The sequence below is a fragment of the Oncorhynchus mykiss genome, chromosome 24 (genome assembly GCF_013265735.2).
Source record: "Oncorhynchus mykiss isolate Arlee chromosome 24, USDA_OmykA_1.1, whole genome shotgun sequence".
Classification (NCBI taxonomy): domain Eukaryota; kingdom Metazoa; phylum Chordata; class Actinopteri; order Salmoniformes; family Salmonidae; genus Oncorhynchus; species Oncorhynchus mykiss.
In genome coordinates this window covers 44,597,074-44,613,173 of record NC_048588.1, presented here as the reverse complement: position 1 = coordinate 44,613,173, position 16,100 = coordinate 44,597,074, and the positions used below count along the sequence as shown (strand labels likewise).

The window sequence follows — 16,100 nt, the reverse complement described above, 5'->3', positions numbered from 1 at the left end:
AACAGAAGTTAGTTTAATCTGGACGTGGTGAATGGTAGAATAACAGAAATTAGTTTAATCTGGACGTGGTGAATGGTAGAATAACAGAAATTAGTGTAATCTGGACGTGGTGAATGGGTGAATAACAGAAATGTGTTTAATCTGGACGTGGTGAATGGTAGAATAACAGAAATTAGTTTAATCTGTACGTGGTGAATGGTAGAATTACAGAAATTAGTTTAATCTGGACGTGGTGAATGGTAGAATTACAGAAATTAGTTTAATCTGTACGTGGTGAATGGTAGAATTACAGAAATTAGTTTAATCTGTACGTGGTGAATGGGAGAATAACAGAAGTTAGTTTAATCTGGACGTGGTGAATGATTTGAAAAACAGAGGCATTGGTTGTGAAGTACATTTTTCTCCCTGTGAAAGAATACAATAACTTTGAGATAATGGCTACTGGCGTTAGACGTGATAGCGTTGTAGCACTGTGATCGTGTGATGCACAGCTGACATGTTGTGCCGTGTTTCGTGTGTGTGAGGCCGTTATTCTGTCTACTTTAGCAGAAACAGAACCATAGGTAAATGTTGCCCGGAACTGGTAGACTTGTAGCCCAGTGTGTCTTTGTATTATTGGACCATAGAATATATATTTTCAGTGTATCTCGGAGAGAGAACACACCATCACATTGTTGTAGCCCATGTATAGCCTGTTCCGTCCTCTGACACTGTTGCCAACCGTTTTCAATGCATCGTAAATTCTCTCTTCTATGCAGAAACATTAAGGCTGATACACTATGGGTGGTTGATGTGTTAAGGGAATTAAAGTATTGTAGCCCAGTGTGGCCCCTGGCGTGGGCTAGCCAGTAGAGGTGAGATGTTTGTAGCCCGAAGCCTCTGTCTTTTGGTATTGTTGCCAACATGTTCCATGCATGTGCGCATCTCATATTTTCTGTCTGTTACGGAAACATTACGGCTGCTATCCCGCAGCTGAATGTTGCAGCGTTGTATCACTCTGTGATCCTACATTAGTGTTTCCACCTCCACATGAATGTATGCATCCTCTAGTCTCTGTCTTCTTAGTAGAAAGGTTCACGGCTGTCGTAGCATGCCATAGGTGAATGTTTTAGGGTTAGGGGTTAGGGGTTAGGGTTAGGGGTTATAGTTAGGGTTAGGGGTTAGGGGGAATGTTTTCTCTTTCTGCTGCTCTCACCATCCTCTCCCCCTTTATCCTTTTACTAGACTAGACACTGATATTCCTTTATCCTTTTACTAGACTAGACACTGAGATTCCTTTATCCTTTTACTAGACTAGATACTGAGATTCCTTTATCCTTTTACTAGACTAGACACTGAGATTACTTTATCCTTTTACTAGACTAGACACTGAGATTCCTTTATCCTTTTACTAGACTAGACACTGAGATTCCTTTATCCTTTTACTAGACTAGACACTGAGATTCCTTTATCCTTTTACTAGACTAGATACTGAGATTCCTTTATCCTTTTACTAGACTAGATACTGAGATTCCTTTATCCTTTTACTAGACTAGACACTGAGATTCCTTTATCCTTTTACTAGACTAGATACTGAGATTCCTTTATCCTTTTACTAGACTAGACACTGAGATTCCTTTATCCTTTTACTAGACTAGACACTGAGGTTCCTTTATCCTTTTACTAGACTAGACACTGAGATTCCTTTATCCTTTTACTAGACTAGATACTGAGATTCCTTTATCCTTTTACTAGACTAGACACTGAGATTACTTTATCCTTTTACTAGACTAGACACTGAGATTCCTTTATCCTTTTACTAGACTAGACACTGAGATTCCTTTATCCTTTTACTAGACTAGACACTGAGATTCCTTTATCCTTTTACTAGACTAGACACTGAGATTCCTTTATCCTTTTACTAGACTAGACACTGAGATTCCTTTATCCTTTTACTAGACTAGATACTGAGATTCCTTTATCCTTTTACTAGACTAGACACTGAGCTTCCTTGATCCTTTTACTAGACTAGACACTGAGATTCCTTTATCCTTTTACTAGACTAGACAGTGAGATTCCTTTATCCTTTTACTAGACTAGACACTGAGATTCCTTTATCCTTTTACTAGACTAGATACTGAGATTCCTTTATCCTTTTACTAGACTAGACACTGAGATTACTTTATCCTTTTACTAGACTAGACACTGAGATTCCTTTATCCTTTTACTAGACTAGATACTGAGATTCCTTTATCCTTTTACTAGACTAGACACTGAGATTCCTTTATCCTTTTACTAGACTAGACACTGAGGTTCCTTTATCCTTTTACTAGACTAGACACTGAGATTCCTTTATCCTTTTACTAGACTAGATACTGAGATTCCTTTATCCTTTTACTAGACTAGACACTGAGATTACTTTATCCTTTTACTAGACTAGACACTGAGATTCCTTTATCCTTTTACTAGACTAGACACTGAGATTCCTTTATCCTTTTACTAGACTAGATACTGAGATTCCTTTATCCTTTTACTAGACTAGACACTGAGATTCCTTTATCCTTTTACTAGACTAGACACTGAGGTTCCTTTATCCTTTTACTAGACTAGACACTGAGATTCCTTTATCCTTTTACTAGACTAGATACTGAGATTCCTTTATCCTTTTACTAGACTAGACACTGAGATTACTTTATCCTTTTACTAGACTAGACACTGAGATTCCTTTATCCTTTTACTAGACTAGACACTGAGATTCCTTTATCCTTTTACTAGACTAGACACTGAGATTCCTTTATCCTTTTACTAGACTAGACACTGAGATTCCTTTATCCTTTTACTAGACTAGACACTGAGATTCCTTTATCCTTTTACTAGACTAGATACTGAGATTCCTTTATCCTTTTACTAGACTAGACACTGAGCTTCCTTGATCCTTTTACTAGACTAGACACTGAGATTCCTTTATCCTTTTACTGGACTAGACAGTGAGATTCCTTTATCCTTTTACTAGACTAGACACTGAGATTCCTTTATCCTTTTACTAGACTAGATACTGAGATTCCTTTATCCTTTTACTAGACTAGACACTGAGATTACTTTATCCTTTTACTAGACTAGACACTGAGATTCCTTTATCCTTTTACTAGACTAGATACTGAGATTCCTTTATCCTTTTACTAGACTAGACACTGAGATTCCTTTATCCTTTTACTAGACTAGACACTGAGGTTCCTTTATCCTTTTACTAGACTAGACACTGAGATTCCTTTATCCTTTTACTAGACTAGATACTGAGATTCCTTTATCCTTTTACTAGACTAGACACTGAGATTACTTTATCCTTTTACTAGACTAGACACTGAAATTCCTTTATCCTTTTACTAGACTAGACACTGAGATTTCTTTATCCTTTTACTAGACTAGACACTGAGATTCCTTTATCCTTTTACTAGACTAGACACTGAGATTCCTTTATCCTTTTACTAGACTAGACACTGAGATTCCTTTATCCTTTTACTAGACTAGATACTGAGATTCCTTTATCCTTTTACTAGACTAGACACTGAGCTTCCTTGATCCTTTTACTAGACTAGATACTGAGATTCCTTTATCCTTTTACTAGACTAGACACTGAGCTTCCTTGATCCTTTACTAGACTAGACACTGAGATTCCTTTATCCTTTTACTAGACTAGACACTGAGATTCCTTTATCCTTTTACTAGACTAGATACTGAGATTCCTTTATCCTTTTACTAGACTAGACACTGAGCTTCCTTGATCCTTTTACTAGACTAGACACTGAGATTCCTTTATCCTTTTACTAGACTAGACACTGAGATTCCTTTATCCTTTTACTAGACTAGACACTGAGATTCCTTTATCCTTTTACTAGACTAGACACTGAGCTTCCTTTTCTTTATTTTTCCTCTCGTGAGGATTCAGGGTGTTTTCTATTGAAGCTAATTGTAATGTAGCCCTGCAGGTTTAGACAAGCAGTACCTCTGAGCTCCGGATTTGATCATTGTCAGATAATCGTCACTCTGCCTCTGTCTCGGAGAGAAGTCTGCCTATGCCTCGGAGAGAAGTCTGCCTATGCCTCGGAGAGAAATCTGCCTCTGCCTCGGAGAGAAGTCTGCCTAAGCCTCGGAGAGAAGTCTGCCTAAGCCTCGGAGAGAAGTCTGCCTCTGCCTCGGAGAGAAGTCTGCCGATGTCTCGGAGAGAAGTCTGCCTATGCCCCGGAGAGAAGTCTGCCTATGCCTCGGAGAGAAGTCTGCCTAAGCCTCGGAGAGAAGTCTGCCTATGCCTAGGAGAGAAGTCTGCTTATGCCTCGGAGAGAAGTCTGCCTATGCCTCGGAGAGAACTGTGCCTATGTCTCGGAGAGAAGTCTGCCTATGCCTCGGAGAGATGTCTGCCTATGCCTCGGATAGAAGTCTGCCTCTGCCTCGGAGAGAAGTCTGCCTATGTCTCGGAGAGAAGTCTGCCTATGCACCGGAGAGAAGTCTGCCTATGCCTCTGAGAGAAGTCTGCCTATGCCTAGGAGTGAAGTCTGCCTATGCCTAAAGGGGAGAAGTCTGCCTATGCCCCGGAGAGAGAGCCTTGAAGAGCAAAGCGGTTTATTCAACCTATGTCTATATGTGACTTGTTTCAGGAAATGAGGCGTATGTTGCTCGTCACTACTTCACAGGAGAGGCATTTGATCGTAAAACATGATTTAGTTTTCAAAATGCGTTTTTTTGAGCAGGAATGCCGTCTGGGACGTGAACTTTCATGTGCCTTAATAGTACAGACTCTGAGCTAGGAAATGGTGTATCATATAATGGATGGGCTGGACAAGCCGAGAGATGAGTTCAGATTGGTTTGCCATGTAGCATGCTTCTGTCTATAACAAAAGGCTGTTCAGTATGTGTAGGTAATCATTTCTAAATCAGCTGTTTTTTTTATAGATATCATGAATAACTGCAAAGATGTTGCTCTTTACTTTCTGGAGGAGACAGTTTTGAAATTAGTAGAATGCCTGGTGGAAGCAGGTATGAGAGAGGAGAGAATTCTGGCATTTGATTGCAAATATGCAGAGTGAGTCGAATAGAGAACACACCTATAAACACCTGTCTCTGGATTACATCTTCAAACTAAGGGCAACCGTGGCAGAGAGGGAGAAGCGTTGATCCATGTATACGGGTAGAAAAATCTAGCTAGATACATTTTCAGATATTATACATTTCAAATTAAGTCAGAACGTCATCTTCAGAAGTTAAAGCTTACTATTAGCTGAAGCTTTCACTTCCAATGAAAATCACGTTCTGACAAAATTTGAAATGTATAATATCTGAAAATGTTGCTAGCTTGATTTTTCTACCTGTATACATGGATAAACACTTCACCCTCTCTGTTACTAACATTAGCTTGGTTTCCTCGCTAGCTAACATTACGTATGATCTGTGTAGTTATATTATTATATAATTTGTATCTCGGAGCCATTTGCATTGATAGTCATAGCCTGATGTTAGCTAGCTAGCTACCATTGGACCTGGTTGGTTAGCTACCTGCAGATTCATGCAGGATAGTAACGTCATGAGTTGGGATTATGGTTCATTGTTTAGTTAACTGCACAAAAGTCAAATTAGGATATAAGGTTAGGACAGCAAGACAGACCAAGTTCTAATATACTCCTGTAGAATATTTAGCTTGTTTTTAATCACATTCACAACCGTAAGCTATTTTCAGTAATTAGCTTTTCACTAACTTATAAGGAATGATCTTGTTGTGAGTTTATTTTTCCTGTAATAATGAATACAAATGACCTAAAGTTAACACGTTGTCAGCTATATGCTGATGTCATACATGTGAATCCTTAATGAGATGGGTGGGTCTAAGGCTGAAGAGGGTGGTAACGATGCTGAATGGGTGTAGACAAAGAAGAGCTCTTCACTAGATACCAAAACATTCAAAAGTGGCGTTTCTAGTTGATCAACTTTAAAAGCAGAATTACTTTCCCATTGTTCCTCAACTGTAGTGTATGATACACCATTTCCTAGCTCAGAGTCTGTACTTTTATCCAATGTCAAAAACACATTTTCAAACGAATCGAGATGGTCGGTCACTTATCCTGAGAGAGGAGTGGGAGAGACAGCGAGAGAGGGAAAGAGAGCGAGATGTGAATTAGGAGGGGGAAAAATTGTGTGGCGTAGTCGGCATCAATGTACTCTGAAACATTTCTAAGTTGGTTGTCGTTTAGATAGCATTTCATCCACTATAAGGGATTTTTAGCAGGGTTGAGAGACCAAGTATTATTCAGGCTTGTGGTTGGACTATAACAAGGAGCCTTAGATAATAAGAATAGAGTCATTGTCCTGTCACTCCTTCCTCTCCATCCTTCCTCTCCCTCCCTCTTGTCCCTCCCTCCTCTCCCTCCTCTCCCACCATCCTGTCTCTCCCTCCTCTTCCTCCCCCTGTTCTTTACTCCTCTCCCTCCTGTCCCTCCCTCCTCTCCCTCCTCTCCCTCCTCTCCCACCCTCCTGTCTCTCCCTCCTCTTCCTCCCCCTGTTCTTTACTCCTCTCCCTCCTTTCTCTCCCTCCCATCCCTCCCTCCCTACGCTCCTTCACTCCTCTCCATCCATCCCTCCCTTCCCTATCTCCTTTTTCTCCCCCCCTCCTGTCTCTTCCTCCCTCCCTCTTTTCCCTCTTCTCCCTCTGCCCTCCCATACTGTGCCTAGTGTTCAGCCTGCAACTGTGATTATCTGCTGTCTGTCTGTGGCACAAACCTATCCTGATCCTGTTAGACTAGGCCATTCTGTTGCTGTTAGAAAATACCATCCTGTTTCAGTTAGAATAGGCCATTCTGTTGCTGTTAGACAAGACCATCCTGTTCCTGTTAGACTAGGCCATTCTGTTCCTGTTAGACAAGGCCATCCTGTTCCTGTTAGACTAGGCCATTCTGTTGCTGTTAGACAATACCATCCTGTTGCTGTTAGACTAGGCCATTCTGTTCCTGTTAGACAAGACCAACCTGTTCCTGTTCCTGTTAGACAAGGCCATCCTGTTCCTGTTAGACAAGGCCATCCTCTTCCTGTTAGACAAGACCATCCTGTTCCTGTTAGACAAGACCATCCTGTTCCTGTTAGACAAGGCCATCCTGTTTATGTTAGACAAGACTATCATGTTCCTGTTAGACAAGACCATCCTGTTCCTGTTAGACAAGGCCATCCTGTTCCTGTTCCTGTTAGACAAGGCCATCCTGTTCCTGTTCCTGTTAGACAAGGCCATCCTGTTCCTGTTAGACAAGACCATCCCGTTCCTGTTCCTGTTAGACAAGACCATCCTGTTCCTGTTAGACAAGACCATCCTGTTCCTGTTAGACAAGACCATCCTGTTCCTGTTAGACAAGACCATCCTGTTCCTGTTAGACAAGACCATCCTGTTCCTGTTAGACAAGACCATCCTGTTCCTGTTAGACAAGACCATCCTGTTCCTGTTAGACAAGGCCATCCTGTTCCTGATAGACAAGGCCATCCTGTTCCTGTTAGACAAGACCATCCTGTTCCTGTTAGACAAGACCATCCTGTTCCTGTTTGACAAGGCCATCCTGTTCTTCCTGTTAGACAAGACCATCCTGTTACTGTTAGACAAGACCATCCTGTTCCTGTTAGACAAGGCCATCCTGTCCCTGTTAGACAAGACCATCCTGTTCCTGATAGACAAGTCCATCCTGTTCCTGTTAGACAAGGCCATCCTGTTCCTGTTAGACAATGCCATCCTGTTCCTGTTCCTGTTAGACTAGGCCATCCTGTTCCTGTTAGACAAGGCCATCCTGTTCCTGTTAGACAAGGCCATCCTGTTCCTGTTAGACAAGGCCATCCTGTTCCTGTTAGACAAGGCCATCCTGTTCCTGTTAGACAAGGCCATCCTGTTCCTGTTAGACAAGGCCATCCTGTTCCTGTTAGACAAGGCCATCCTGTTCCTGTTCCTGTTAGACTAGGCCATCCTGCTCCTATTAGACAAGGGGTCACACCAATCACGTGTTCCCAAATGGCACGGTATTCCTCGTATAGTCCACTTATGTTGCCCTGGTCAAAAGTAGTGCTCTGTGTCTGCATTTTCTTGTTTATTAGACTGGCAGTGTGTGATGTGTTACAGACTGGCAGTGTGTGATGTGTTACAGACTGGCAGTGTGTGATGTGTTACAGACTGGCAGTGTGTGGTGTGTGAGACTGGCAGTGTGTGATGTGTTACAGACTTGCAGTGTGTGGTGTGTGAGACTGGCAGTGTGTGGTGTGTGAGACTGGCAGTGTGTGGTGTGTGAGACTGGCAGTGTGTGATGTGTTACAAACTGGCAGTGTGTGATGTGTTATAGACTGGCAGTGTGTGGTGTGTGAGACTGGCAGTGTGTGATGTGTTAGAGACTGGCAGTGTATGATGTGTTACGGACTGGCAGTGTGTGGTGTGTTACAGACTGGCAGTGTGTGATGTGTGAGACTGGCAGTGTGTGGTGTGTTACAGACTGGCGGTGTGTGATGTGTCACAGACTGGCAGTGTGTGATGTGTTACAGACTGGCAGTGTGTGATGTGTTACAGACTGGCAGTGTGTGATGTGTTACAGACTGGCAGTGTGTGGTGTGTTACAGACTGGCAGTGTGTGGTGTGTGAGACTGGCAGTGTGTGGTGTGTGAGACTGGCAGTGTGTGATGTGTTACAGACTGGCAGTGTGTGGTGTGTGAGACTGGCAGTGTGTGGTGTGTGAGACTGACAGTGTGTGGTGTGTTACAGACTGGCAGTGTGTGGTGTGTTACAGACTGGCAGTGTGTGATGTGTTACAGACTGGCAGTGTGCGGTGTGTTACAGACTGGCAGTGTGTGGTGTGTTACAGACTGGCAGTGTGAGGTGTGTAACAGACTGGCAGTGTGTGATGTGTGAGACTGGCAGTGTGTGGTGTGTGAGACTGGCAGTTTGTGGTGTGTGAGACTGGCAGTGTGTGATGTGTTACAGACTGGCAGTGTGTGGTGTGTGAGACTGGCAGTGTGTTGTCTGTGAGACTGGCAGTATGTGGTGTGTGAGACTGGCAGTGTGTGATGTGTTACAGACTGGCAGTGTGTGGTGTGTGAGACTGGCAGTGTGTTGTCTGTGAGACTGGCAGTGTGTGGTGTGTGAGACTGGCAGTGTGTGGTGTGTGAGACTGGCAGTGTGTGGTGTGTGAGACTGGCAGTGTGTGGTGTGTGAGACTGGCAGTGTGTGGTGTGTGAGACTGGCAGTGTGTGGTGTGTTACAGACTGGCAGTGTGTGATGTGTAAGACTGGCAGTGTGTGGTGTGTGAGACTGGCAGTGTGTGGTGTGTGAGACTGGCACTGTGTGGTGTGTGAGACTGGCAGTGTGTGGTGTGTGAGACTGGCAGTGTGTGGTGTGTGAGACTGGCAGTGTGTGGTGTGTGAGACTGGCAGTGTGTGGTGTGTGAGACTGTCAGTGTGTGGTGTGTGAGGCCTGCAGTGTATGGTGTGTGAGACTAGCAGTGTGTGGTGTGTGAGACTGGCAGTGTGTGGTGTGTGAGACTGGCAGTGTGTGGTGTGTGAGACTGGCACTGTGTGGTGTGTGAGACTGGCAGTGTGTGGTGTGTGAGACTGGCAGTGTATGTTTCTGCCTTTCTCTTTTGAGAGTCACATGTGGATGGCGATGACTAAAGCTTGCTTTGCAGTGGGTGGGGGGGTCCGTCGTTGGTGCGCTTCCGGGGGCGTGGGGTGGGGGTGTGTGGGGGGGTCCTTCCTGTTCCCTTTGCTTATCCTTCCCTGTCTTCCTTCCTTCCTTCCTTCCCAAAACAGAGCACCTGCACACAAAGCACACTCCCTCCTCCTCCTCCCACCTGAGCACTGACACACCCCTTCCATCTGTCTTTTCCTACCCAGAATTCCCTAACAACCCGCCACCTGGGGGCCGTGAGATCCCGCAGGAGCAGCACAATGCGGGTGCCGTCATCGGGGGCGCCGTGGGCGGGGTCGTCCTGTTAGCGGCGGCCGCCACCCTGCTCTTTGTGTTCCTGCGCCGCCGCCAGCGCACCTTCAAGGGCGACTACAGCACCAAGAAGCAGGTGTTTGGGAACGGCTACAGCAAGGCCGGGGGCCTGCCAGCACACCCTCCCATCCCCAACAACCTGCAGTACCCAGACGACTCAGATGACGAGAAGAAGCCTGCCCAGATCGCTGTGACCGGAGGGTTTGAGGCGAGCGAGCGTGATTTTGACGGAGATGCGGAGGACTTGAAGAGGCCCTATTTCACAGTGGACGAAGGAGAGAGTCAAGATTATGATGAACGGACTCTCGCTTTCCAGTACAACCCCGGGCCGGATATAGCCGATGATATGGTGTCCCAAACCGATGGCTCTGTCATTTCAAAGAAAGAGTGGTATGTGTAGGGACGTGCAACAAACAACCAAACCAACCAAGCTCCCGTCCCACCCACTTACCATCGCACTAGCACCACCACTACCATCACTACTACCACCACACCACCACCCCTAACACCACCACTACTACCACCTCACCACCACCCCTAACACCATCACTACTACCACCTCACCACCTCCCCTAACACCACCACTACTACCACCACTACTACCCCCACTACTACCACCACACCACCACCCCTACCACCACCACCCCTACTTCCACCACTACCACCACTACTACCACCCCTACTTCCACCACCACCACTACTACCACCCCTACTAACACCACACCACCACTACTACCACTACCACCACACCACCACCCCTACCATCACCACCACCACTACTTTCACCACTACCACCACTACTACCACCCCTACTTCCACCACCACCACTACCACCACTAATACCGCCACCACTACCACCACACCACCACTAATACTACTACTACCACCACACCACCACCCCTACCACCACCACCACTACCGCTACCACCACCCCTACCACCACCACCACTACCGCTACCACCACCACTACTACCGCTACCACCACCACTACTACCACTACCACCACCACTACCACCACCACTACCACCACAACTACCACCACCACTACCACCACCACCACCACCACCACTACTACCACTACCACCACCACCCCTACTTCCACTACCACCACTACGACCCCTACCACCACCACTACCACCACTACTACCACCACCACCACTACCACCACCACCCCTACAACCACCACTACCACTTTACCACTACTACCACCACCACCACTACTACCACTACTACCACCACCCTACCACCACCACCACCACCACCACCACTACCACCACTACCACCACTACTACCACCACCACCACTACTACCACCACTACTACCACCACCACCACTACCACCACTACTACTACCACCACTACCACCACTACCACCACTACTACCACCACTACTACTACCACCATCACTACTACCACCACTACCACCACTACTACCACTACTACCACCACCACTACTACCACCACTACTACCACCACTACCACCACTACTACCACCACTACTACCACCACCACCACTACTACCACCACTACTACCACCACCACCACTACCACCACTACTACTACCACCACTACCACCACTACCACCACTACTACCACCACTACTACCACCACCACCACCACTACTACCACCACAACACCTCATCCCATCCCTCCCTCCACCTCATCCCTGAGCAGTTCTGTGTAGTACCACCCCAACCCCGCAGCCCATCAGCACCCAGTGAGCTAAATCAGCTTTAGAACATGCAACATCAAGTCCTAAAGAGCTCATCATCAACATGTCAAAGATGACATTACATTGAAATTCCATGAGATGAAACTGCAGATAATCCAAAACACAGTTTGTCATTGGACTCATGCCTAACCAACATTGACTTCCATTGGACTCATGTTCAACCACCATTGACTACCATTGGACTCATGCCTAACCACCATTGACTTCCATTGGACTCATGCCCAAAAACCATTGACTTCCATTGGACTCGTGCCCAACCACCATTGACTTCCATTGGACTCATGCCCAAAAACCATTGACTTCCATTGGACTCATGCCCAAAAACCATTGACTTCCATTGGACTCATGCCCAACCACCATTGACTTCCATTGGACTCATGCCCAACCACCATTGACTACCATTGGACTCATGTCCAACCCCCATTGACTTTTGAAGGCCAGACAGAAAGAGTTATCTGGTCACTTGGAAAATACAGGTGGATTATTGTTGTGTGTTTTTCCATGATATTCTAAATGTATTACATGTATAGAGACTTGGGAGAGATGAGGTATTTGCTAAGCACATTGTGAAAGTCCAACACTGGATGTATGATACATTGTTTTATTATTATTCTTCTCATCACCATTGCCTTTTCTGCATTTTTTTTATATATATAACTTGTTTTTGTATGTTATGGGGACAACTAGGGGTCAAAGGTTGTCTAGGGGGTAAAATGTCAAACTATAGATGGAGTTGTACAGATGGTCTCTTATTCAGTATGACCAGCAACACTAGTAAAGACTGGTTCCGCCCATGTATTACAGCAGAACACACCATACTACAGAGTATAGTAGTAGGGGAGACTGGGGTAAGTTGAGACATTTTTGGTGCATTCAGCATCATTCCGTCAAGGGAAATAAATGATTATTTCTAACGAAGATATCTACATATATTTCAGGATGTTTTTTAATAAGTGGTTTCTCGGCACTACTTACTCCAGGTATGATGTCCGCCTTTCAAATGTCTGTACCGAAAACCAATACTTTTTCTACCATGTCTATCTTTATTTCCCAAACACAACTAACGGTATTTTAATCATTTTAAGCCTCTTTTAACATAGGCCAGGCCCTGTTGTTACCTCATATGCCTTGCATTACGCCTGGTGAGAAAGCACTTCAATTAGCTCTTACTTGCAATTGGCTCAACCATTGGCTCAACGTACCCCAAGGCAAACATGTTGACTTTATTAGCCCATACAGCTAAAAACATGTTGAGTTTATTAGCCCATACAGCTACAAACATGTTGACTTTATTAGCCCATACAGCTACAAGGATGTACTTCCATGCCAGGTTTATAACCTCACATTGAAGCTGATACAGACCAGAACTGATGTATAGAACAATCTTGTAATTATCTACTTTAATTTAGATACAAGCATCATGAAACCTCTTAACACAATAAATTCATTTGTCTTGGTGAATACCAGTGTTTTGGACTCAACTTGCTAACCACTTTTCCCATGTGGTTTCTTCCTTCACGGTCTCCATGAAATGATGACCTCTTACCAAATATTTGGTCAAATTATTCATTTTGTGTATTGTTTCATAGAAACAAGGTATGGCGGCTCAACTTTGCCTCAGGTTACCCCATTCTCCCTTGACTGTGTGTTAGAGTATATGATGTATTTTTTGCCTCCTCCCAGACCTAACTAAAAAAAGACATGTATGTTTTAGCTTCTCTCCAAAGACATGTATGTTTTTTTTATGTAAGAACTCTGTACTCTTCAGGGTATCATGAGGCCTGTGCACACTGCACTGAGAGCTCAGGCACATGTCAACGCAACACGCCATGTGGACATGGCAGTAATACATACAGGCCTAGAGGAGATGGCAGTAGATATAGAAGGAGAATGCGTCGCGACGTGCCCTACATTCAGATGCCCGAGTTGTTTTAGTGGCCATTTTAGTTTGGCAGCCATTTTAGCTCCACTGAGAAAGCAGGAGAGAGAAAGAAGGCAGAAAGGCTGCTGTCATGAACCACTTAAATGGATCCCACATTCACTTTGTGTGACATCTTCACTTCTTAAGGGGTGTCCAGTGTTTTCAACAGACAAGACAACAACAACAAAAATACTTCAATGATGCTCTGAGAAAGTCCATTCAATAATCTGCATCTTGAAAGGGTCTACCTGTGTACCCGAACTCTTTACGTAATTAAAATGTGTCTTTGGGTTGTTGAGCGATCGTAATCATGTCTTATTTTAGCCACGTTGGATCACTGTGGATCTCAACAGAAGGTTCCAGAGTGATGTTGGGCCTGTGTGACTGTATGAATTGTCCCTAAGGTACTAGCTACAGTACTTCCCACTCACGCCACCTTTAGCAGGAGCCTCCTGGGACAATGAGGACAATGAGGACAATGCTAAACGTGGGTGTGCTTCTCTGCCTTCAGAGAGAACATTTTTAAAAGCAAAGGGAATAGAGAAATATTGTGATAAATATTGTCACACCGGAATTTGTCAAGCTCTGTTTTTTCTTTTTGTTGTTGTTTGTTTTCATTGGGTGATGGTCTTTGTTTCATAGATTAAATTGCAACAGCTCTGTATCGATTCATACTGGAGAAAAAATATGGTTATTTTTGCCTGACGTGTTGGCAGCTGAACCTGTAGATGGGCATACAACCATCCTTTAGAGAGCCATTGTATTGGTTGGCTTTTTAAACCCACTATCTTGCTTGCCAGTAGCTGAGGTCCACAGCAGAAACAGTCTTTGTCCTCACAGCTTTGAGGTCCATCACACACAAGCTACAGTACAATATTATGATTGGCAAAAAACTAAGTACGTTGTGGGAATTCTGTCAAAAAAGGACAAAGACTTTTTGACAGGAGTCAAAGCACAGAGGATACTTACCTGGCTCGTTTTAAACTGGGAGAAAAGATGAAGTGTTGTTTTTATGTGATTTATGTGAGGGTTGGATGTATGGGTGTTGTTTGCAGGGGAGGCTGGTGGGAGGAGGTATTGGAGGACGGGCTTTGTGTTCACAGATCAGAGGAGAAGACGGCTCCTTGCCAGTGTTTGTAGAGAGGTGGGATATGATGTGCTGGCCAGAGGCTGACAGGATTTCATCATTCTGTAGAGACCAATGTTTCATCTCAAAAGCACCCTATCCCATACAATGCAAACTACTAATGAGCAGTGCACTATATAGGGAATAGGGTGCTATTTGGGACGCAAACCAAATATTAGTGTTACATGTTTCTCTGCAGACCCAGCAACATGATTCTGATTCTGAACCACCACTACAATGTGTTGATTCTGATTCTGAACCACCACTATAATGTGATTCTGATTCTGAACCACCACTATAATGTGATTCTGATTCTGAACCACCACTATAATGTGATTCTGATTCTGAACCACCACTATAATGTGATTCTGATTCTGAACCACCACTATAATGTGATTCTGATTCTGAACCACCACTATAATGTGATTCTGATTCTGAACCACCACTATAATGTGTTGATTCTGATTCTGAACCACCACTATAATGTGTTGATTCTGATTCTGAACCACCACTATAATGTGATTCTGATTCTGAACCACCACTATAATTTGATTCTGATTCTGAACCAACACTATAATGTGATTCTGATTCTGAACCACCACTATAATGTGATTCTGATTCTGAACCAACACTATAATGTGATTCTGATTCTGAACCACCACTATAATGTGTTGATTCTGATACTGAACCACCACCATAATGTGTTGATTCTGATTCTGAACCACCACTATAATGTGATTCTGATTCTGAACCAACACTATAATGTGATTCTGATTCTGAACCACCACTATAATGTGATTCTGATTCTGAACCACCACTATAATGTGATTCTGATTCGGAACCACCACTATAATGTGATTCTGATTCTGAACCACCACTATAATGTGATTCTGATTCTGAACCACCTCTATAATGTGATTCTGATTCTGAACCACCACTATAATGTGATTCTGATTCTGAACCACCACTATAATGTGATTCTGATTCTGAACCACCACTATAATGTGATTCTGATTCTGAACCAACACTATAATGTGATTCTGATTCTGAACCACCACTATAATGTGATTCTGATTCTGAACCACCACTATAATGTGATTCTGATTCTGAACCACCACTATAATGTGATTCTGATTCTGAACTACCACTATAATGTGATTCTGATTCTGAACCACCACTATAATGTGATTCTGATTCTGAACCACCACTATAATGTGATTCTGATTCTGAACCACCACTATAATGTGATTCTGATTCTGAACCACCACTATAATGTGATTCTGATTCTGAACCACCACTATAATGTGATTCTGATTCTGAACCACCACTATAATGTGATTCTG

General features: G+C 44.0%; 1 protein-coding gene across 3 annotated transcripts in view; it reads left to right on the top strand.

Annotated features, from left to right (window-relative positions):
• LOC118943990 (nectin-1-like) overlaps nt 1-16,100 on the top strand; it is a 571,645-nt gene that overhangs the window by 285,259 nt on the left and 270,286 nt on the right. The window contains exon 6 of one of the 3 annotated variants that reach the window (XM_036961059.1): nt 9,874-10,545. The exons of the other annotated variants lie outside the window; for them this stretch is intronic. Within the exon in view, the coding sequence (XP_036816954.1) occupies nt 9,874-10,379 (506 nt within the window). The 3' untranslated portion in view covers nt 10,380-10,545. Of the gene's footprint in view, nt 1-9,873; nt 10,546-16,100 lie in introns of those variants that run through there. 3 annotated transcript variants of the gene reach the window in all.